This window comes from Centruroides vittatus, unplaced genomic scaffold (genome assembly GCF_030686945.1).
Source record: "Centruroides vittatus isolate TY-2023 unplaced genomic scaffold, ASM3068694v2 contig_342, whole genome shotgun sequence".
Classification (NCBI taxonomy): domain Eukaryota; kingdom Metazoa; phylum Arthropoda; class Arachnida; order Scorpiones; family Buthidae; genus Centruroides; species Centruroides vittatus.
The window spans coordinates 12887-36475 of record NW_027122167.1 but is presented as its reverse complement, the minus strand read 5'-3'; the positions used below and the strand labels follow the sequence as shown (position 1 = coordinate 36475).

The 23589-nt window shown below is 31.9% G+C and overlaps 1 protein-coding gene across 1 annotated transcript in view; it reads left to right on the top strand.

Annotated features, from left to right (window-relative positions):
* Positions 1-22974, top strand: part of LOC136974134 (ATP-binding cassette sub-family C member 4-like) — a 118512-nt gene extending 95538 nt beyond the window's left edge. Inside the window, exons 10-17 of the mRNA XM_067268935.1 lie at positions 553-786; positions 857-957; positions 5969-6166; positions 6244-6399; positions 18733-18822; positions 18931-19103; positions 22627-22732; positions 22798-22974. Coding sequence (XP_067125036.1) covers positions 553-786; positions 857-957; positions 5969-6166; positions 6244-6399; positions 18733-18822; positions 18931-19103; positions 22627-22732; positions 22798-22974 — 1235 coding nt within the window. The remainder of the gene's footprint in view (positions 1-552; positions 787-856; positions 958-5968; positions 6167-6243; positions 6400-18732; positions 18823-18930; positions 19104-22626; positions 22733-22797) is intronic.
* The last annotated feature ends 615 nt before the right edge of the window (positions 22975-23589 follow it).

The following is a 23589-nucleotide window of genomic DNA, read 5'->3' as shown; positions in this document are numbered from 1 at the left end:
TGCAATAATATTAGTATAATAAGTGCATTTATGCTATAATAAGTTTATTTAGCTATAATAAGTCAACGTGAGACATGACAAATCGCACAAGACTAGTCGCCAACTATACCGCACAAATAAAAATCGCACAAAAAACCGCATAAATTAAAAATTCGCATTAAAAAATCGCACAAATAAAAATCGCACATAAAAAGAGTGCATAAAAACAGGTTTGACTGTATTTTAAATTCTTTATATATACGCCAATGGCTTCCCGTTTTAATAAAACAGATTGCTAATCAAAGGTATACATTGAACACTTATCTCTTACAAATGCATTGAATACAGGTTAGTGGCAACGAAATTCTGAAAGTAGAGTTTTAGAAACAGTCAACAATCTGTAAAAGGGGATAGAAGTCACGAAAATTTTCTTGTATAGTCACTTACTGGTGTGTCCCTTGTGTTATTTGTATTTTTCAGGAAAATTTATGAATATTAGTAACAAAGGGTAGTTATTATATTTTAGAAAGTCTTGCTTAAATAAGTGATTTATATCTCAAAAATTTCTTGCAGCGAGAAGTCCAGTATTTTCTCATCTCAGTGTATCTCTTTATGGACTGACAACGATTAGAGCATTTAAAGCCGAAAGTAAATTTAAATCTACATTTAATGAGTATCAGGATAAACACACTGCAACGTGGTTCGCCTATGTGGCTTTAAATCGATGGATTTTCATATACGGTCACATGGTCTGTTTCATAAATATAGTTATTACTGTTATTATATTCAGTGTTTCGATTGACTCGGGTGAGTAAATATATTTAATTGTCTCTAGTCAATAATAAAAGTAATATTGAATTTATAACTACAGCTTTAGTTAATGCGGGCAGTCAAATCGCACTTGTTATGAATTATGGAGTATTGTTTAATATGTATTTTCCAGCTTGTATTAGAATGTCGTCCGAACTGCAATTTCAGGTATTATATTAACATTTATATGTTATATAATATAATATATATATAGGACTATATACATAAACATAATATAACATTTGAATTACTTATCAGTGGTATCAGAACTTATTTGCTAACTGATAACTACGTCAAGCCAGATTTGTTTATCGGTAAATATTAAAATTTTCAAACAAGGTAAACACTTGCAAAGGATTATCTTCATATCAGAATACAGTCCACATTCCCTAACTATTCTATCCTATACGTTGTATGAAAATAAAAAAAAATATATAAAGTAATTTTTTTTATCTTTTCATATTTTAAATACTATTACGCAATTATAAAATGATAATTTCTTTTTAGGCAAGAGACGAGAAAATTTACATTCAGGCGTTAAACTATGTACTGTACGAATATCTCTATAATTACTAGCGCCATCGACGGAACTATTTTCGTCGAAAGCGCTAGTAATTATAGAGATATTCGTACATAGTTTTACGACTAAATGTTAATTTTCTCGTCTCTTGCCTATTCAATGATCGGCGTGAAGTCCACCATCGTTACAAATAATTTCTTTTCATATTCAGTAGTGGACTGTGTATTACTTGGACACATATTCTTTACTCACAAGTAAAAAAAATTTCTTTATTTTTGACCATTAACAGTGAATTTTTGATAAGAAATTGACACTAAATATTTCACAAAAAAGCTTAATTATGTTATGAAATTGGTAAAAATTATATTTTAAATATTCTTGAAACCGTGTTTTCTTATATGTTAAGCTTCAATCACAAGACCGTGTTATTTATTAAACACTTGGCATTTTTTCACTTCTATTTGTTGATCAACTAATAGAGGTGGAAAAATGCCAAGTGTTTAATAAATAACACGGTCTTGTGTTTGATGCTCAAAAATTATATTGACAACTTCTACTAAGTATTAAAGTTTCAACAAACATTTTTTACAAACAGTTAATTTCCATACAATTCCAAGTAAAAAATATTTTCAAACTGAAACCAACTTGAGATTGACAAATTTAACAAATAAAAGCTATATTAATCACTAAGCTCGGTGATATTTTTCAGTTTTCTTTCACCCACAATTTTGACTTCTTTATGACAAATTTGTAAGCACTCATTTTAATTAATTTCTTGTTTTTATTATAACGTCATTGAATCTATTTGGGAAATATTTGGAAAATCGTTATTATCGGTATGTATTGAAATAATTTCAGTTTTCTTGCTAAATATATTTGATATTATTTTACTTCATATACTGGCTATTTGTAATTCATAACTAAGTCATTTAATGTTTTATAAGAGTAGGCTGGATTTTGCCAGCTTAGTGTAAAATTCTTTCATTATTTAACCGAAGCATCTACTTCTTATTTAATTCTTCAGGCAGTATATCTTTATTTTTGAATTGTAAAGTTGATTGAAATTTATTTTCTTCTGCATGAAATCTTCTGTTTTTTTCAGTAATTTGTTTCATTTTATCAGAAAGATTTAACACACCGTTTTCGCTGTTTTCATTTGAAAATTTCTAAAGATTTATTATATTTTCCTACCCGTTGCTGCCTGTGTCTTTTTATTAAAAGAATCATCTTACAGATGCCAAGCTCCTATCTTGTCATTTACTAGATTGTCACATTGCATGAAAAATTACGATTACATTTTCGATTTTTGTATTTTCTTGTTTATCTAATAATGTAAAATACTGGTGTTTTGAAAAAATGAGTTCTGTATATTTATTTTAATATAAGTTGATTTCAAAACACTAATAACAGACATATGGAATTTCCACTCATTATAATCTATTTCAATTTCATCCTATTGATATGTAGTTCACTTTAAATTCTACAGGAAGGTGTTGTCTTTTACGGTCAGGGTAGTTAAGTTTTAGTCATTCTCTCTTGCGAAAATAATAGAACACTCAACACTGTCTTTTCTGAAAGTCAATATACTGCTGATTGTTTTATGACTGTAAATATTTGACCCACATTTTGAAGAGATGTGGGTGAAATGGCAATGAGATGTGTCTTTTGTTAAGGAAGAAATCGTTTTCCGTATGAAAAATGAAGCGATTAAAAACATTCATCTACTTCCAGGACATTATTCCAAAATTTTCCCTCAAAACGCTTTCATTTGTCTTAGGCTATTCATATGGGTTTCGTTTCTGCTTTAACACAATCATTGTTAATATTTATCTTTTCTCTCATAAAAATTCGCATATATTCGTAATATCTTTAGTTTTATATGTTGATTCTCATTTACGAAATGTTATAATTTTATTACCAGATAACGGTGTTATTTGCGAACTCTTTCTAAATTCATCCTAAGTAAACTTAACTTCACCTTATTATATATTTGTCAACATGGACATTAATCATTAACAGGACAATTATACTGGTGTTAAGCATTTATACAAGAATGAGGAAATCTTTTCAGAGAAAACAGACTCCTGTTAATTGTCCTGTTAATGATTAATGTCCATGTTGACAAATATATAATAAATAGAATAAGGACAGTAAGGCAATAATAATTAACTTCACCTTAACTGTTATACTCACAGTTAAGATGAAATTTTGAAGTTAAGATAAATTTGAAAGTCAATTTCAATTCATTGTTTCTTTTTACTTTGTCTTTATCATAAATTTTGCGCATTACAAAACAACCATTCTTTGCTACTATTTTATACTAGATGAAAGAACATTCTGACTCACAGTCAAAGAGAAAAAAAAAACACAACATTTCTCTTGAAATGTATATGTTAGGATCATTGAGCGAAAAAAACGACCACAACGCGTTGTAGTGATTAAGAAAAGCCATAACTCGTTTTGAACGTTAGTTGATGCAACAAAGATAGAAGGTGATACAATACACAGTAGTTTGTAACTTTAAAATACGGGTTTTAGCCTTGAAACATTTTTGTTCACAATTTTTAGTGCTGAAGAACATTAGTTTTCAAGTTTTCCTAGAAATTTAATTTTCATATTAAAAAAAAATTTCAAACAAAAATGTATGGAGAAATAATGCATTTATTTTTGTTTTGTTTTGCTTTAAGAGCTAAAGGTCAAACTGCGTGTTCTAGTAGATGACATAAAAATCAGCTGCTAAAGTTGAAAACCACTGTGCGACGGATTTATTATGGTTAAAAGTCACCACAAGTTTTGGATGTTATCTAATAACGAGATGAAGATAAGAAAATAAAACTTTTTATTTTATTATGATTTATTTATCTTCAATCATCTTATATAAGTAGGTAACAAAATTATTCAGCACGTACAGAAATGTAACTTGGTTACTTTTCAACATTTAATCATTCCTGAAAATCTGCTGCGGTGTTCGAGATGTCAACATTTTCAAACAACAAATTTACTAAAAACAATTACTTCGCCAGGAACTTTTATTAATTAATTAGTCTTTTTTTATGAAAATCAAGGATGTTGCAGAGTGATTTATTTTTACATGAAGTGTTACGTTGCTATTTCCAGTTGCATTTTATGATATTTGAGCGACGTTTGCACTTTTTATCGACACAGTATCTTTTACAGTGAGAAATTATAAACCATTTCTTACTTCCAGATGTTAACATGGATGCTGAGCGAAGTGTTATTGAAGTTGAGGGTACGTCTTGAATGTTAATAAAGTTACTCTCAGAAATTGTAAATTTATTACGAGCATAAAATTGTTTGGAATGTTTTAGTTATGGTGCCTGGTGTTTATAGAGGACGTGCAGCTCCCAGAAGACAATCAAGAAGACAAGGGTCTTGTTGATTGTCTTCTGGGAGCTGCACGTCCTCTATCAACACCAGGCACCATAACTAAAACATTCAAAACAATTTCATCCTGTCTGAGTAACCTAAACTAACTTAACCAGAACGCCTCGTGGTCAAATATCATGAAATATCACGACAAGAATTTCTGGTCGTTTTGAATTAGGCACTACGCGTGCTGGCCGTTTTTTTTCGCTCAATGAGCGTTCCTGAAGATACGTGAAGATAGCGAGCGCGAAATTTACGCATTCATAACAGTGCAAGAACACAAAGAGAATGAAACTGGAAGAATTTTTCTATTCTCTAACAGATGACGATCATATGTGCAGCTGTATCGTTATAAATTATAAAATTGAACAACTTTCAGTCACATCTAACTCTATATATACTGTTTTACCTGCTACAATATTTCAAAATACGATAACATTTTCAGGCTTCGTTTCATTAATTTCTATAGCTCTAAAATTTTTCTTATGTGTTTGAAATTTATCCACATCCTTTTTGTCAATTTCAATAATTGCATAATTGGGTTACAAAAAATTTTGGAAATTTGTTTTTAATTTTTTATTCATTCTTTGGTTCAAAATTATTACCATTATGTTCTAAAAATATAAATGAAGATCTTATACGATAAAAATATGTGAAACGAGCAGTTGAACAATGGAAATAGTCCTTACGTTCTTCAGGTTCTTTACGTTCTTTCAAAAGTATCAAAGTCGAATTCTTCCAAACTAACAACATAAGATCTTTACTAAGCTGTTATTTTATAATTAGTTTTAACATTTCATTGAAACATTAAATTTAAAAAATGTAGGGTTGTAAATACTAATAATAAATTAGCTAAAGTGGAATGTGGAAAAGAATTGATTATAACCTTACATTACATTAAAACATAAGCCGTTTTATATAATAATGTCGAGAAAAATGTTAATATTTAATGTAGTTCAACGAAAAAACAGTAAAACTCCCACTGTTGAAAATTTATAAATTAATTGGTATTCATACATATTATCGGTAAAATTCTAAATTACAAGTATTTAATGGTTAAATACAATAAAACGACAACCAAAAATAAATCATGTCTTTGTGCATTCTCATATAAAGATAACAATGTTTTCTAAATTGAAAATAATTATTTTCTGTATTTGAACTTTGTACAAATGTACTTCTGTACGTTTAATATAACTTTGCATAATATATATATATTTACTTTAATATGTTTCGTGTACTCTGTTCCTTTATACAAAGTCGATTTTTCAGATGAACTCTGTTAAACGTATACTGAATTATACCAAATTGAAATCAGAAGCATCATACGAAAGTTCTCTCGATAAACAGCCACCCTCAGATTGGCCACAAAAGGGAGAAATACATTTTGATAATGTTTCTTTACAATATTCTAAGGATAAAAATACTGTATTAAAGAACTTAACATTTCGTATTTACTCGGGAGAGAAGGTAAAGTATCTACAAATTCTAAAGATTGTTGCTAATAATTACTGTCTGAAATGATTTGTATTGTTTATGAGTTGCAGATAGGAATTGTCGGCAGAACAGGGGCAGGAAAAAGTTCTATAATTGCTTCGTTATTTCGCATGACAGAGCCGACAGGAACAATAACCATTGATGGAGTGGACATTAAAGATATCGGGCTTCGGGATCTACGTAGCAAAATATCCATCATTCCTCAAGTATGTAACAATTAATTTATTAAATATAATTTCTTATTCTACAATTTTCATATTCATTTATGGGGGCGCTCCGATCGTCATGGCGACTGGTGAGATTTTGATTGCACCTTGTTTCGTCGGAAAATATTTTACTCATTTTACTTTTTCTGTTTATGTCTCAACAATGTTTAATTTAAAATTGACTCAATTACTACTACTAATGTACGGTATCGAGCCGAACCCAGGTCCTCTTCAAAAAAGTCCAATGAAAAGAGGTAGACCACCAGCAAACCGAACTACGCAATCTTCTTTCAATACAAAATCAACTGAAAGTGAAAGCAACTTGATTACCGAATATACTCAACCACGAAGAGTAGAATCGACTACTCCAGTAAGTGAAAACTCTACCTTGAATCCTTCATGTGCAACTTTAAATATGGAACTATCGGACACTACAACTGCACTTCTTTGCACGAAGCTAGTCGATTTGATTACTTCTAGTAACAAAAAATTAGAAAATCAATTTTCTCTAATACGTAAAGAAATTATTACTATCTATAATGAAATTAGTGACTTTACTAGTCAACTTCAGACTATTAAAGATAGAAACGATAATCTTGAATCTGGAATTACAAAATTAAGAAAAGAGAATGAGTTGCTCCAGTTTAAGATTGATGCACTGCATAATATATTAAATAATAATAATTTTATAATATATGATTATTCGAAAACATTTGCTGACGGGAATGAAGAGGAAATATTGAATTTCTTGAATCATTTACTAAATATTTCATGCAAAATGGAAGAAGAAATTAAATCAATTCACAATATTCCTAAATAAAAAAGTTAATGTTACTCTTGGTGGCAAGATGGCGACGGGGAAATTTTTCCCTACATTCTAGACGGCGACGGGGAAAATCATTTTTCCCTCCGTTCGACGTAGAGGCCGCGTTTCCTGTAATCTCGAAACGGAGACGCGCGATTTCGCGTTTGTGACGTGAGAGAGAGAGAGGGAGCTCTTTGGAAATGTTGTGACATAATGTGTTGGTGCCGAAATCGTCGAAATATGCAAATTTCGTTTGCAGGGAGTGTAAAAGACAGTGGTGTGTTGCATGTTCGGTGTTGGTCTCGAATTTTCTTTTTTTTTACAATATCTGTTCTTTCCGAATTGTTAAAAAGGTAATTTATTTTTTACAAGTAAAAACAAAAAAATTGCGTTCTTTTCGCGCGTGTTTTGTTAGAATTGTGTTTTTAATTTTTAGTAAATTCGGTAATATGTATATTTTTTCTAGGCGGTTACTAATTTCGTGCACGTCATGGGCGACGTTGATTTGAGTTCGAAGGAATTCTGGGCCAAATGTACTACCAGGAAGTTTTATAAAATGATGGAAACAGATTATTCGGAATTGGGATTGAACCCGGCAATTGATAATGCATTCAAATTTGCGGTCAAATTAGGTATACAACAGATAGAGTCAACGTGTTCTACGTGCGATAAGACATGGAAATTATATTACAGAAGCGAAAGAAATGAATGTCTTCTTAGATGCAGTTCGCGTGCAGTTAAATATTCAGTGTACGAAGAAACTTTTAAAAGCAAATGTGGTCGTTTGTCCTGGAAATGTATCTTGTCATTCATATGGCACTACCTATGTCTAAAATGTGGTGCTACGATTTCGGCTTTAGCATCCGGGATATCTCGAAAAGCTAGTGTGGATTGGTCGAATCACATATGTGAGGTTAGCCGATTGGCGTGAAAGAATGCTACGGCGGTCGAGCGGACAAACTGTCTTGTGGGAGTGGACGGACTCACTGAGACGGATTACCATTAAAACCCGTTTAATAAACATAGAAATTTCTTTACAATTTGCTCTTGTTTGATGAGGTAGAACCACACAAAGCGCGAGAATAATTGTCCAAAAAAAAAGTTTGACAAAAGTTCGAACTTTTTTTTTTCGGACAATTATTCTCGCGCTTGTAGTTCGACGTGGACAGCGAAATATCCGTGGGCCTCGGGGCGTATGGCACGTCCTTCGGCTGCTTCTCTCCGGGCGAACCGACGATCCGGAGATAGCTAGAAGACAGCAATTGACGATGCTTCCTCCGGTCCGAAAGAGGTCCTTTTTTCCAACGTTTTGGGAGCACACACGACCAAGAGAGGAAACTCACGCATCCAAGCACCAAAAATGTCCTTGAAAACCGATGGTTTTATAATGTTTTTCCCCAAGTCGCCTCTCCATTAGTCTCTCATTGTCACCTGGTGCCAATTCGAAATCCGATGGAGGGCGCGGGAGAGGTCAACGTCGCTACTGAATATGATTCCTCTCTCGTCGCGTGTTTCTCGAATTCATTCCTTTCCATTGTTTTAAATATTTCAAAAAAAATAATAAATAAAAATACTTCCATTGTGCAATTTAGATCTTTAATTTCGTCCCTTTGCGTTTAAAGGGAGATTTTTAAGATCTTGTTAACATCTCTATTCGGACCTCCCAGTCGACCCCCGTTCGGGTCCTCACACACACGTCCGGTAATGATGATATCACTAAGTAAAATGACGAGCTTCGAAATCGGCGGGCTGAATAAGATCGTCGAGATCGACGAAACTGTCATTTGCAAGAGGAAGTACAAAAAAGGCAGGTTATTGAAATTGACGAAATGGGTTGTAGGAGGCATATGTGGACAGGATAAGAACTGTTTTATTTGTCAGGTAAACGACAGATCCGAACAAACTCTAAATTGATTAGTTTACAAATACGTCAATTCGGGAAGTTAGATAATAACCGACGAGTGGAAGGGGTACAACCACATTGACGACATCGAAGGCGTGGACGTAGAACACAGAACTGTAAATCACTCGAAAAACTTCGCCAATCCGAAGACAGGCGACCACACTCAAAATATAGAACGCTTATGGGGATACGTAAAAAATAAAAAACACCTGCCGAAGCATTACACAAGCGATTTGTCAGACTCATACATGTATCTGTTCATGTACAAGAAGTTCATGGACTGGCCTAAAAAAACTCCCGGAGAAAGATTTCACATTTTCATCGATCATCTGGCTATGATTTATCCCGGGACAGGTAAAAGTCCGAAATGGGTAGAACCCGAGACAGTTCCGTCTGCACCCGTTCAAAACGTCAATAAGAAGAATTCAAAGAAATCAAAGAAGCGTCGGGATAAGGAAACGTCAGCCACCGCGAGTAAAAAAAGAAATAAGAAGTCATCGACAGTAGCAGCCGATGCAAAACCAGCGGGGAAAATAAAAGATCTATAAGAAACGAAGATCAAAGTTTCAAAGTTGGGACGAAATGCAAAAAAGGGAAATAACAGACAATCACCGTGAGTAAAAAATTTTTTTCTATTAAAATAGGGTTTACAGTAGCTTATTATAGTATAGGAGTTTCTCGGTCGCGTTATGACAAAACAATGCTAAACGCGCAGTCTCCATAGAAGACGAAGATGGCGACCGAAACGCAACCGCCTCGTCGAACGCAGGGAAAAATAATTTTCCCCGTCGCCGTCTAGAATGTAGGGAAAAATTTCCCCGTAACTGTCTAGAATGTAGGGAAAAAATTTCCACCTCGCCATCTTACCACCAAGAGTAACATTAACCCTCAAAAATTAATATCTTATGCTTGACTTTAAAATCTGATCAATTGCGAAATCAAATTATGATCACCTTCAATAAACGAAAACAAAATAAATCATTGGAACCATGGTAAAATTTAAACATGTCTGTAGATTTGGTTGTTAATTCTCGTAAGAGAAGTAAAGCTTTATTACCTTACTACATTGATCTAAAAAAACGATATACACAGGTTAAATTACGAGACGATTTTCTCCTAATCAAACAGAAAAAAGGAACTTATAGTTTTTCAATAAATCAACTGGTATACGCAGAGAATGTTTTTAGACTATACGACTTGAATAATTCCGATAATCATCAACGTTCGATAATACTTAATAATGAAACTGATTATAATAAAAATCAAGAAAAATATTACCTAAACATAATAGATTGGAACTGTAATGGCTTATTGAAAAAAATTGATAGTATTGAATTTAGATATTTATTACATAATACTGATATAATGGGACTAACGGAAACCTGGTTGACTTCGTCACATGAAGGATTAAAAAATAAATACATTGAATATACTGATATATCAACCGTGGCGCATAAACCAGTTGGCCCTGGTCGTCTGTACGGTGGTTTAAGCTTACCCATTAAGAAAAATATAGGAATAATTAAAAATATACAGAAATTTGATAACTGTATAGCAGTCTCAATCCAAATTACCAATCCAGACTTATATTTTTTGGTAAACAGATTGATGGCCATTATACCAGTTTATATCCCTCCAGATCAGCATCAGATTTTAAATGACGTCTTTAAATTCATTGAACAATGGAAAATCATTACTCCTTATGTTATAATTATAGGCGATTTAAATGCGAGAATTGCAGAAAAAATGGATATGGAATATAAGTGACCCAATTTATTAATCCAAAACACTCGTAAATCAAAAAATAAAAAATATAACAACACAGGACTACAACCACTAAAATATATGGATCAATTACAACTTTATATACTGAATGGTAGAATTAAAAATGATTATCCGCCTGAATTTACTTGTCTGACTAACTCTGGCTGTTCAACAATAGATTTAATGATATGTTCAGAATTAATTACAGATTTATGTACACAGATTCAAGTATTAAATTATGACCTCTCTGACGATTATCCCATAAGAATGTCCATTCAAATTTCGAAAAGTCAACTATATAAAAGTGAACCAATATCGTATCAAATAACCAACTATAACTATCAACATTACCAACTTTCAATTAGTAACAGAATTAAATATTTATTGAACCATGCTCCAACGGAGGGAATAGAAAATATTTACAATTTCAACTAGTATTAAAAGAATTTATATAAATACGTAATTCAAAATATAATATATCACATAAATTTAATAAACCATGGTATGATACGGATTGTTACAAGCTTAATACTCAGAAGAACAAAGCTCTAAAACAATTTAGAATCAATTATTCTGATGAATCTTTTAACCATTATAAACAACTTAAAACATCATATTTCAATCTTCTAAAAGTAAAAAAATCAAATTATTTTAAAAACCTACAACAACGTATCCAAGCAGACAAGAATAATCTACTTTTCTGGTCAACACTTAAAAAATTGCGGAAAACTCGTCCAGAACATCAACCAGATATAGACTTTTCAACATGGTCTCAATATTTCAATAGCTTTCCGATTAATGAAAATATATCAAACAACTACCAAAAAACCCTAACGAATGAATTTTTTGATCCACCCATTACCTATGATGAACTGGAATACTCCATTGGGAAATTAAAACGAAAATCCATGCTGGGACCAGATTTAATTACTAATAAATTCATCAAACTCGTACCTCCGTCAGGAAAGCAACTACTACTTGAACTTTTTAATTATTTTTACGATTTCTGAACTTACCCGTCATCATGGAATTCCGCCTATCTACTTATGATCTATAAAAAAAAAGGAAATAGAATAGCACCTGAGAATTATCGACCCATCGCACTTTTATCGACTATGAGAAAATGTTTCACATCCATATTAGCAACACGTATTCAAAAATGGACTATAAACCAAAATCTAAATTCGAAATCCCAATTTGCTTTCATTAAATCTGAAGGAACCGAATCGGCTATATTCTTGTTAACTTCTCTAATTCAAATATAGGGGAGAGCGAGGCTAAAAGTTACCGGGGTAAGTTGTTCCGATTGAAATAGCTCCACAAGGAAAATATATATATATAATTAGTAAATATGTCATGAAATCGAACGTTTCTGCGCACCGACGGCAGCTATCTTAATCAGGCCAGTGACGTCCGCTACATTGGAAAGAGAGCCTGTACGTCGCTGATCCACATAAGTAAATATTTTCGTGTTTGATATTTTTGGTATATCTGGCGAATTTAAATAATTAGCGATTAGTTGTTTGGTATTTTTATTCAAAAATATATCGAGTATCTTGATATACTGCGCTAAAACTGTATATGTCTCGTAACCTAATCTAGTAGTTGCTGTTTTGAACCCATGTGTTATCGGGGCTAGATGTTTCCTTCTTTGGGGGCATGTTGTGACCTTGGAACAACTTGCCCCAGTTCATCTGTACCGGTAATGCAGTAAAAATAATATTTTTTTCCTTTCGCAGTATGCGGACTTATATTCAAAAACAACACAGGGTTCTGTACCTCAGGAGTTGATGCAAAGAGCTGCAGATGCAGTTATTAAAGATGGTTAAAAAATAAAAACTGTTGCCAGAAAATTAGATATTTGTCATATGACGTTATATAGATTTGTAAAGAAGTTGAAATCTGGAGTAGAAAACGCTGCGATTGGCTACAAAAAAGTAAGATTGGTCTTTATTGAAGAACAGGAAAACAAGTTAGCAGAGTATTTGTTAAATGTAAGCTTTGCTGACGAAAGACAAATCTTGGATCAGCCAGGGTCATCAGGAGTTGTAAATTTGCCTGCAACTTCTGGTGTTATACAAGAACTTGGAAAGAACTTTCTCCCCTTTTCTTTGAGTAAAAGTTATAAATGTTGAAACGTAAAAATGTTTTCTTTATAATAAATTTAAGAAAAACAACTAATTATTGATAAAATATTATTGATTAGTCTTTAAATACATACTTAGTTAAATAAATTATTGTTTTTTTTTACATATTATACCTTCCATAGATCTTGTAACAACTTGCCCCACCCTGTTAACAACTAGCCCCGAACTGGGGTAAGTTGTTACTTTCCGACTTTAGGTAGTGTATTATTAATTATAAAAAAACTTACAAAAAATCAACCCCGAAAACTGTATTTATAGCAAAGTTAGATATATTACTAAATTTTAATCTCTTAATACTTATGCTAGAATTATGTTTCCTTAACAAAATATAAGATTGATTAAAAAACGGAACTTGTAGCCCCGCTCTCCCCTACTTCAGGAAAAAACGAAGGAAAATTTTTGCCGCATTCATCGATATTACTAAGGCCTTTGATTCTATACACGTACTCTCTTTGGTTAAAAAACTAAAAATACTGGGGGCAGGTAATAAATTTGCAACTGCTATTATGAATCTTTTCTCCTCATATAAAATCAATATTATTTACGGAGATCGGCGATATCCTGAAATTACTATAAATCGAGGAATTCTACAAGGTGAGCCACTGTCTCCTTATCTGTTTAATTTTTATATTAATGATATCGATAAGCTATTTTTAAATGATTCAGAAGACATTTATACATACAGAAGAACATTTCATTACATTCTATACGCAGACGACCTGGTTCTATTGGCCCCAACCAAAGTTACTTTACAACATAAGCTTAATAAAATCAATGACTATCGGAATTCCATATCCTTGTCAATTAACATTGCTAAATCAAAAATAATTATTTTCAGAAACAATATCAAACTTACAAATCTAGAAAAATCTTATATAAATGATCAACCTTTAGAACTGATCAACAATATAAAATACTTAGGTACGATTTTCAACTGGAACGGTAAATTTCAGATGCACTTGAAATATCTCAATATAGAAATCAATCAACAAATTAATAATACTGTCTATTTAAGTGCTAGTTTAAAAATTACGAATTTAAAACTTCATATGAGACTGTTTAAATCAATAATAATGCCAGCTATTTTATATGCCAGTCCAATTTGGGCCATAGATATATTCTATGACTTGGAAAAATTTCACATCATATTTTTACGTAAACTATTTAAACTCGAAAGTACTGTCCCAGGATATGCAATATGTGCAGAAACCAACAGATGTCAACTTTTCCCTTTCTTTATGAAAACACGAATCAAATTCTATTACCGATTATTGAACACAACAGATGATAATATTAAATTTTTACTTCATATTATGAATACTCAAATGAATAACGACAATATCAACAAAATAACATAGAATTATATGTTTAATAAAGTTTTACAGTCATTTAGAGTTTTTTTTTTTTTCCTCTATTCGACAACTATACTGATAATTGGAAATATGCCTACACTATAATGATAGACTCAGCATTTTCTCATTCGATGATTGGTGATCAAAACGCAATACTTAATTCAACATACCACCCTTGGTATTTACATATTCTAAGCCTACCTGCTCATTCGAACATTATCACAATGGATACAACTTTAAATATTAAACGTTTATTACTTCAACTGAGACTCAACCATCACTCTTTAATTGTAAACAATTCATATATTTGACTTTTCAAGATCATGTTATTGGTGTAACTCTAATTCTTTTTCTGCACTTTACCTTTTCAGAGATTGTACTGCTTTGAAAAATTATCAACAAAAATTCCAAACCAGTCCTATTTTTTACAAATAATGAACTAAATTATAGATCCACACTGGGCAATTTAACAAAAATGAATATGTACAAAATTGTTAATTTTTTTACTCATATTATTAACGAATTGAATGTCCATTGTACGAAATGATTATATGTTTATATTGTCTATTTATCAATATTCATGCAACTAACTTAATGTTTGTACTTAATGTTTTTTTCTTGTACATTAACCAATTTTCCCCCCGTAACAAGGTCTCCTTACTATGAATAAAGATTATTATTATTATGAGTATTCAGCATTTAACAAAAATATGTTTTGTAAGACAAAATTTGTATTTAATTATAAAAAAAATATAAAGATAATTAAAAGTAAATATTCATTTACTGTAATTCATCTCTTTTGCTTCTTCTATAAAAAATGCAATTTTTTAAACATGATAAAATAGAATACTGTGAGAGAATCTGAACAAATACAACAAATTTTTCACGGGATGGTACATTCCACGTATGACAGAGTTGTCCCTTCCCATTATGGGCTTAGCAGCAACCATAATTGACTCTATAAAAATGCCCACATAGGGGGAATGATTTACAATAGTCTAGTAATTATAAAAAAATGCATGTCGATATAACAAAGAACAATAAATAATTAGTCTAAGAATTTTTTGATATGAAGGGAAATTTTATATATTGACACTACTAATTTTCGGAGAAGGTTGAGAATTCAAGACATTACGCAGGCCTTCGTTCTATTACGAGAACATTTTAAGTGTTTACTGTTTCCAATTGAATCAGATTAGAAATCGGAAAATGCAGAATTTCTTTTACGCCATTGTTAATACAATGACAATAAGATTATTGTAATTGGACATAACCTGTTGGCCGATTTCTTTTGCCGTTTCTCGTTTTAAATAATGAGCATTGGGACCAATGATATGCAAATGAATTTTCATTATTTTAATGTATTTATATGCCAATACAAATGCTGATTACGCTAGCCCGAGATGTTGATTTTATTCATATAAATTCTGGTATAAACTCAACTTTTATATAATATACCTTTTGGTTTACACAAGAAGATATAAATAGGATATCATATTTTCAATAAAAATTCTCGTATAAACTTGTGATCAAACTTCCAAATAAAGACGTTTTTGTTTGTACAACAAGTATAGGCATTGTGACTGAGTGTGCAAATAAAACAGAATAGTTTTCTGAAAATCTATATCACCTGTCACCATATTCCCAAATCTTATCTTCATATTACCACTGCCACTCAATTATATTAGTTATTTAGAACCCGGTAATTATCTGAGTGATAAATGATATGTAGTTTTTTAGAATTTATACCACGTGTTTTGTTAAAAAAACCATGCCTTATTGTAAGCCAAACACGAAACTTTTTGCAAGATAAAATCACTATATACTGATGTTACCGTAATAATATTTCATCAATATTAGGCTGTCATCGGAAAAAAATTACAGCCCAATATTGTTGAAATATAAAACTTTGCATTTTGCAGCAAATGCACTTATGCATTTTCGTATCATTAAGAAATTTTTTTTAATTCGAAGTTACATTTTCTTAAATTATATTTTAGGGTTTAATAAATATGATAATAATTTAGTGTTAAATCGTGAAAAGAACAGTATGAGAAAGTTTTGTTAGAATTTTAATTAAATTAGAGAATGCAAATTAAAGTGATCATTTCCAGAACATGTACAAAATATAAACAGTGATGTGCTTCACAAGAAAAAGGATTTTAATTAAATTTTGCATAATAAAAATTAGAATTTAGATATTTAGAAAAGAATATTTGGAAAAAATTTTTCTTTTGTGTAATATATTATTGTGAGAACCGAGGAGGAGAAGAGCGGCAAGCTTCTTTCTCCCTCTTACCGGTGCGGATCTACAGGGTCTGTCACAGCGTCACGGGATTGCGATTACGCGAGTGGAGGGGTTAGTGAGGTTGGGATAGTGCATCAGTCGTATTCAAGGAAGACAACAGGATTTAAAAATACACATATAACACTTATTTAATACTACGATAAAAGAGTTTACAAGATATGGCTAAATATGAATGTGTTAAACTATACAAAGTTATAAAGCGCGCGCTAATCGAAGTGACTAGTCGGCGCTCGACGCGACAGTACGACGCGGGTTATTCGTAACGTTATGAATCTAGCTAGAACTAGCTGAATCTAGCTTACAATTATTCCACCGAGAGAGAGAGAGAGAGAGAGGAGAGAGCTTTCAATTTAAATTAGTAACTCTGTTCACATATTTTATGCGTGGTGCGTGGAAACTCCCGGATCCGCGAAGGTCTTACGCCTTCGCGGATTTGGGAGTTCGTGGAGGCAGGTGGCTAGACGTGAGGCCGGAGGTGATCGTGGATAAATATGGCGGGACTGATCCTAAGTCTATGGCCGTCGAAGTCCGCAGTCAGCGCTCGACGTCTTCTGTGGACGGCTGCTGTATCGTATGGTCGCTGTCGATGTCCGCCGTTTTTGGCGCCGAGGCTGTCTGCCGTCGATGTCCGCCCCGAGGACTGCATTCAGCCCCTTTTTATATCCGATTTAACGGAAGCTGACTCACACATCAGGTGATGAAATGGGTCATAAGTTCGATTCGCGACTAATAATTGTTGATATAAACTAAATTGTATGTTCTGTCTTTTTAGACGTGTTAGCACTCCCAACACCGGATGGTGGGGTCGGAAGGTTAAGATCTATGTTGGGACTTATGAAATAATTGTTGTCCTTTAGTGAATCATCGATATGAGCAGGTGGGAATGTTTGGTTTGGACCTCCCAGCAAGGTGACCTTTTTTCTACTCTCGACCGAAGGATTGGTCTCTCTTATGCTAATTGGGTAATGAGGATGTTTCACGAAGCTGGATACGTATAATTGAAACTCAGATGCGAGGGGGAAAATTTTTCATGACGCTTGGAACGTCGTTTGTAAGAGGAGAAGGTCAGCTGTTTACTGCGTCGAAGTAAAGAGGGAAAACAAAGGATCACTCTCTTGGCCTCTCCTGACAGAAATCGGGAAAAGGAGAAATCAATTAACATATTAGTGAAAAACCCTAACTAGTGCGGGAAATCTCACATTATACACGTGTTTGAATTGTTCTACTCTGCATCAAATGGTTTAAAAAACTGCTTTACAGATAGGAAATTTTTATGAAAATTGTAATTGAAAATTCAAAATTGTAAATAGTGATCTCGATAAAGTTATATTTAAAAATGTACTTTTACAGTTAAACATTTATAAAAATTTATTATTACTAACGAAAAGTAATTAATCCGTGATCGATATTTACCTGTGTCATGAGAATTTTATCAATTACAATGAGAAATCCGTTAGTTTATTACTCTTTGTAAATAATAGCCGATAACTCGAAATTCTGATTAATAATCTGGCTTGCAAACATTTAATGAATCTAATGTTGTTTGAAATTGTAGATCGCTAAACACGGTGAATTTTAGAGCGATTAAAGAGCGTGCATAACAAGTCGAAAGGAAACGACAGCGTGCGCTGACACAAAATTAACAGCGCTGTCTGCAAAATTCGGATTTCACATGACGTATTGAAGGCTGAGAATAAAAACATTCAACCACTATCCTTTCTCCATAACTTGGCACAGTTCTGTTCCAAAAGCTGCACACTGCATTACAGAAAGAATAGTAAATTTAATTTGAAAATCATAAAAATCGACTAACTTCTTGACAAAATATCTTTATTTTCACTTGAACAGGTAAAAAAAATTTTTGTTTTGACTTTTGACTAAGATCGCCTTTTTTAGTTAGTTAGATACTTCATTAGTATAATAAGTCCGATTAATAAATAAGGTTCAAGTAGACAGTGTGTACACAAAAATGTAAAACAATATCGATTTAATTTTATATAAATACGATTTGTAAAGCAGAAGAGACTAATACACTACACGTATTTTTTCTTCAGGATCCGATGTTATTTACCGGTCCTCTTCGAAGAAACATCGATCCTTTCAATGAATATTCGGAGGAAAATCTGTGGCAAGCCATTGAAGAGGTTAGAAATAATTAATTATTTCAATTTGCTAACTGTTTTATTTCATTAACTCTTTCCAATTATTAAAATTTATTATCGTTTATGTATTAAAAAACTTTTCAATTATAGGTGCAGTTAAAAGAAGTTATTAGTAAATTACCTGGGGGATTGGATACACATTTATCAGAAGGAGGACGAAATTTCAGCGTTGGGGAAAGACAGTTAATTTGCCTTGCAAGGACGATTCTTCGTCAGAATAAAATTCTTGTCATGGACGAAGCTACGTCCAATATTGATAAAAGGTTAGAATAGATAGACTTTGAAATGTAAATTATTTTCAATGATTTGTGATACACAGAAAATTATATTTTATTTCGAAATTGTTACATATGTGCTAATCGCTTTGTGTTTCAGTTTGTAACTTATTGACTGAATATTATTTAATTAACTGTCAGTTTGTTTACTTGTAATAGTTTCTAAATTAAGTTATAAATCATAAATACTTTATCACGTTAGGCTTTAATATTTCTGAACGATATAATACTGTGGTATTTTTTATTGAAATTTGCAATAAATTATGCTAAGACAGATAAATTTGATACAGATGAGAGGGTCATAATGATTAGATTGATATTAATCCCATATTAGAAGAACTGATCTACTAAGTGATTAAAACTGCAATCTAAAAGTCTTAAATCGAAACGGAAGGACCACCAGCAATATTTTATGAGCAGTATATTGGGAACAAAATATGTTAGACTCAGTTTCTCACCATTTCGTCGTCCTCATTGTGGGTATGCTCGTACTCACGATGAACATGAAAAAAGCACTCTTGGTGTCTTTTGGTAAAGAGCACCAAACTGAAAAGTTGTTTTCGAATGTATAATCGATTTTTTGTGTGATATTGAGCATAAATGTAAATAAGCGAACTATTTATATTACATTAGTATTTTTCTATGTAAGGATAAACTTTTAAATGCATATAAAATGGTATACAAGGGAACTCCGATTTCTTTGTTTTCTGTATATAGTTCGGCATTCACACCATAAGGACTTAAGCTATTTGAAAAAAAAAGGAATATCATCATATCCTCCATATAACTGTGTGAAACGAAAAAAGAAACAATTAGTAAAATTGAATGGCTATTACCAAAGCCAACCACTGCCGCATGTTATCGGGCTAAATAACGGCTGTAATAATAAATTACCAAACAATTTGATTCTAGAGAGAGACGTTAAGTGCCATCTCTTAATAAATTTAATAATTATAATTTTAATTAAATGATTATTTTATATTTACTGTAAGAAAAGAATCGGCTCGGACCGTGACTCGAAACCTCAACTGCCGCATACCGTGCGGCTGTATTACCAAGTACGGCAGTCGCCGACAACGTATTGGAATTTCGTAAATTTCGTGTTTGAATGGCTATGTTTATTTATTTTTTTTCCTGAAAACTTGTACAAAAATTTACTTGTTTTCATTGTATTCATGACTTTTATCATCTCTGTTAAGCTTATTGACACCATCTAATCTTACAATTTCTTTATATGAAATATTCGGTACATTTTTACGTCCAAAATTAATAATGTTATAAGTATGTTGTCTTTCAAACCGTGTCTAATGAATTTGTTGGAGTACGAACTCAATCTTGAGTTCGTAGTCCAATTTTTTAAGTAATTCAATAATCTGGAAAATATATCGTATTAAAGTTTGAATTTCCTCATATAAACCGAAATGGTTCAGAAATTTTATATATTTACGTTTTAACCAACCTGTTGCCACTGATAACACGTTTCAAACATATCTAATCTTATTTCGTCCAGACTCCAAACAGAGATTCTGGAGCTTGACATGATAGCTGTTTGTACAGATTTAATATTCGAAACTGCGGGGTGATTTAGGAGTTATGTGTAACCAACTGCTGCATCTAACCCTGAATACAATTATTAAAGTGCAGCGAACCCCATGCAAAATATTTTCTTGGCAATGAATCAAGTTCGAAAATCAATGAAATTTTGCATAATAATAGGCGTAATACAATGACACAGCAGACGGAAGCCGAATTTTAAAATTTTATATAAAGTACTGCTGAAAATTTCTCTCCATATTAAGTCAATGGAAAGATGTGTGCTTCGTGACGCCCACCTTTTTAATGAGTTGTGTCTCAATAAAGTTAAACAATCGTTCCGATATTTTCTTAAACTTTACTGCATGATCACGGTGCATGTATCTGCACGATGACGATCATCGTGATGATGATCGTGATCGATCACGATGACGGTCATCGATCATGATCGTGCTGGAATAAAAAATGATAAATGTATCTGTGTTGAGGAGATTCTTTATTTTTTGTTTTAATCAGAAGTAGATTCCTTTCTGTCGTGATCTGACAGCAGATGGAATACGTGGATCCAACTACAGTCGAGTCCGCATAAATCGACACCCCAAGAGGAAGTGGAAATGTGTCGTGTTATCCGATGTGACGACAAAAGCGAAGTTGGAAAAATACCCACAAAACTACAATTAATAAAATACAGTAGTGCGTTACACAGTAGTATAGGCTTACAATACATTGTCCTCTATTTAGAATTACTCTGTAGATGAAAAACTGAAAAATTCGTTTAGTGTTGTTTGTTTTGAGCACTTAATTGTCTCGACTTTCTTTTTTAACGATCATGAATGCTTTGAAAACATCATCTTCGCAATTGTCAATTGTTCGCAAGTAACGTCTAAGGATTCTTAATGCCTCTGGCGTGAGAAAATGCAAAATTGGATTTCGGTGTGACGTTGATATAAATTGTATATTTTCTTTTTGTTTATCTGTTATTATTTTATACAAAAAAATACATAAAATGTTAAGGCATTTTTATTCATATGTATATATATATATATATATATTAATTATGTATTAATAAATAAATCGAGTCCCCGTCCTGAAAAAAAAAATGAGTTCGCATCACATGTGCAGAGTGAATTCATTTTTCAAAAGGGGTGTGGTACAGCAAAAGTATGTTGACTTATCCAGTGGTGACGAGTTAAACGGTGTCGAGTAAACCGGAGTTTTTTAACATTAATGCCTATGTAAGTCGGCCGGGACTTCAGAATATTGATTACTTAACCAATGGTGTCGAGTTATCCGGGTGTCGACTTACGCGGACTCGACTGTATATCCGCACTTATCCGTGTAATATAATGTTAGTATTAATATATCTGCTAATATAGGAAACACTACGTCTAACAACAGAAGTCTCTGTATTCATGTACAGTTCTACACCAGAGCTATGTCACAATTGCGTACAGTAAAATCCATTTCAGATGGCTTGAGAGAATGAGAATAGTATTATATATCTTGGTTTTTTTTGTTCGAGTTGTGATATTCTCTTGCTAGTTTCTTGGCAATCACAATATTGTCTATGTTCTTATCAGTAGCCAAGTAGTTGAAACCAATGAACGGTAGTAGTTGGTTAAAGGATTGTGCATTATACCAATTTTAAAATTTTACTTTGTATCTAACACCCAACTACAAATCAGTTTTCCATCGAAAGTCCTCCTAAGAAGAAATTTTTATGCTAATTACAAATGTATTACATTTCATTAGTTCAAATCAGTTTAACCGACTTTGTACTTTGTGTGTAAGGTTATACAAAGAAATTTCTTATAGCAAGTACCCATTATGCGTATGATACGTGCTTTCCATTTGCGTAAGAAATTCCTGATAGTGATACTTTGAAGTAATTTTCTTTCATGTTATTTGTTTGTTTTGTATTTTATGCTTATAGTAATATTTAAAATTGTAACACATTTTTTATTTATCTAATATCTAGCACTGATTCCTGCATACAAAAAATAATTCGAGAAAAATTCAAATCTTGTACAGTGTTGACAATAGCCCATAGATTACATACAATTATTGATTCGGATAAAGTTCTGGTAAGATTTTATTGCTTATAATGTAAAGCTAATATGTATTTTAATTACATATTTTAATTTTTTAGGTTTTAGATACAGGAAAATTACAAGAATTTGACACACCATATGCACTACTGACAAATGTAAATGGAACATTCTATAATTTGGTAAAGAACACAGGAGTAACTTCGATGAACGAGCTATACAAAATTGCTAAAAATAAATATTATTTTAAAGAATTTACCGAAAGAACAAAATTGTAAAACAGTGGATGTTCTTTGATTCACGTGTACTTATTGTTGAATTCGTGTTATATCACTAATTTAATATCCAGTACTCAGAAACAAGTGACATTTCCATTTGTGACGTAGAACACGGAATTTTTAAAATCTATACATTTGATAGCATTTGTTCTACTGCTAAATTTATCTACGTGAAATATTAGTCAAATGCAATAAGTAGATTTAATATTTATAACAAATTGGTTTTAAAAGCAAACTATTGTTAGATGATTTATTTTCCGAATAAATCACTGAATTTCAAAGATTTTAAGAATAGAAAATTGCAATATTTTGCTACGTTATTGTAATATTTTCCAGAATATATGTTAAAAAATTTCATCAATAAGACCTAAATTAAAAATGTATTTTTAGAAGTAAATGTGTATTCCAGTAAAAACAAATTTTATTGTAATCACGATAAATAAAATATTGTATATATTAGAATTTCTATTGTCTTTACTTCTGTAACTAGAATTCTATTGCTATCATTTCGTGAACAGGTAGATAATTGATAATTTTTTTTATTTTCGCGTGAGGCAACATGAAATTTCATGATTTGATATGAACTTAAAAATAACTACTATTTGGTGGAACAAC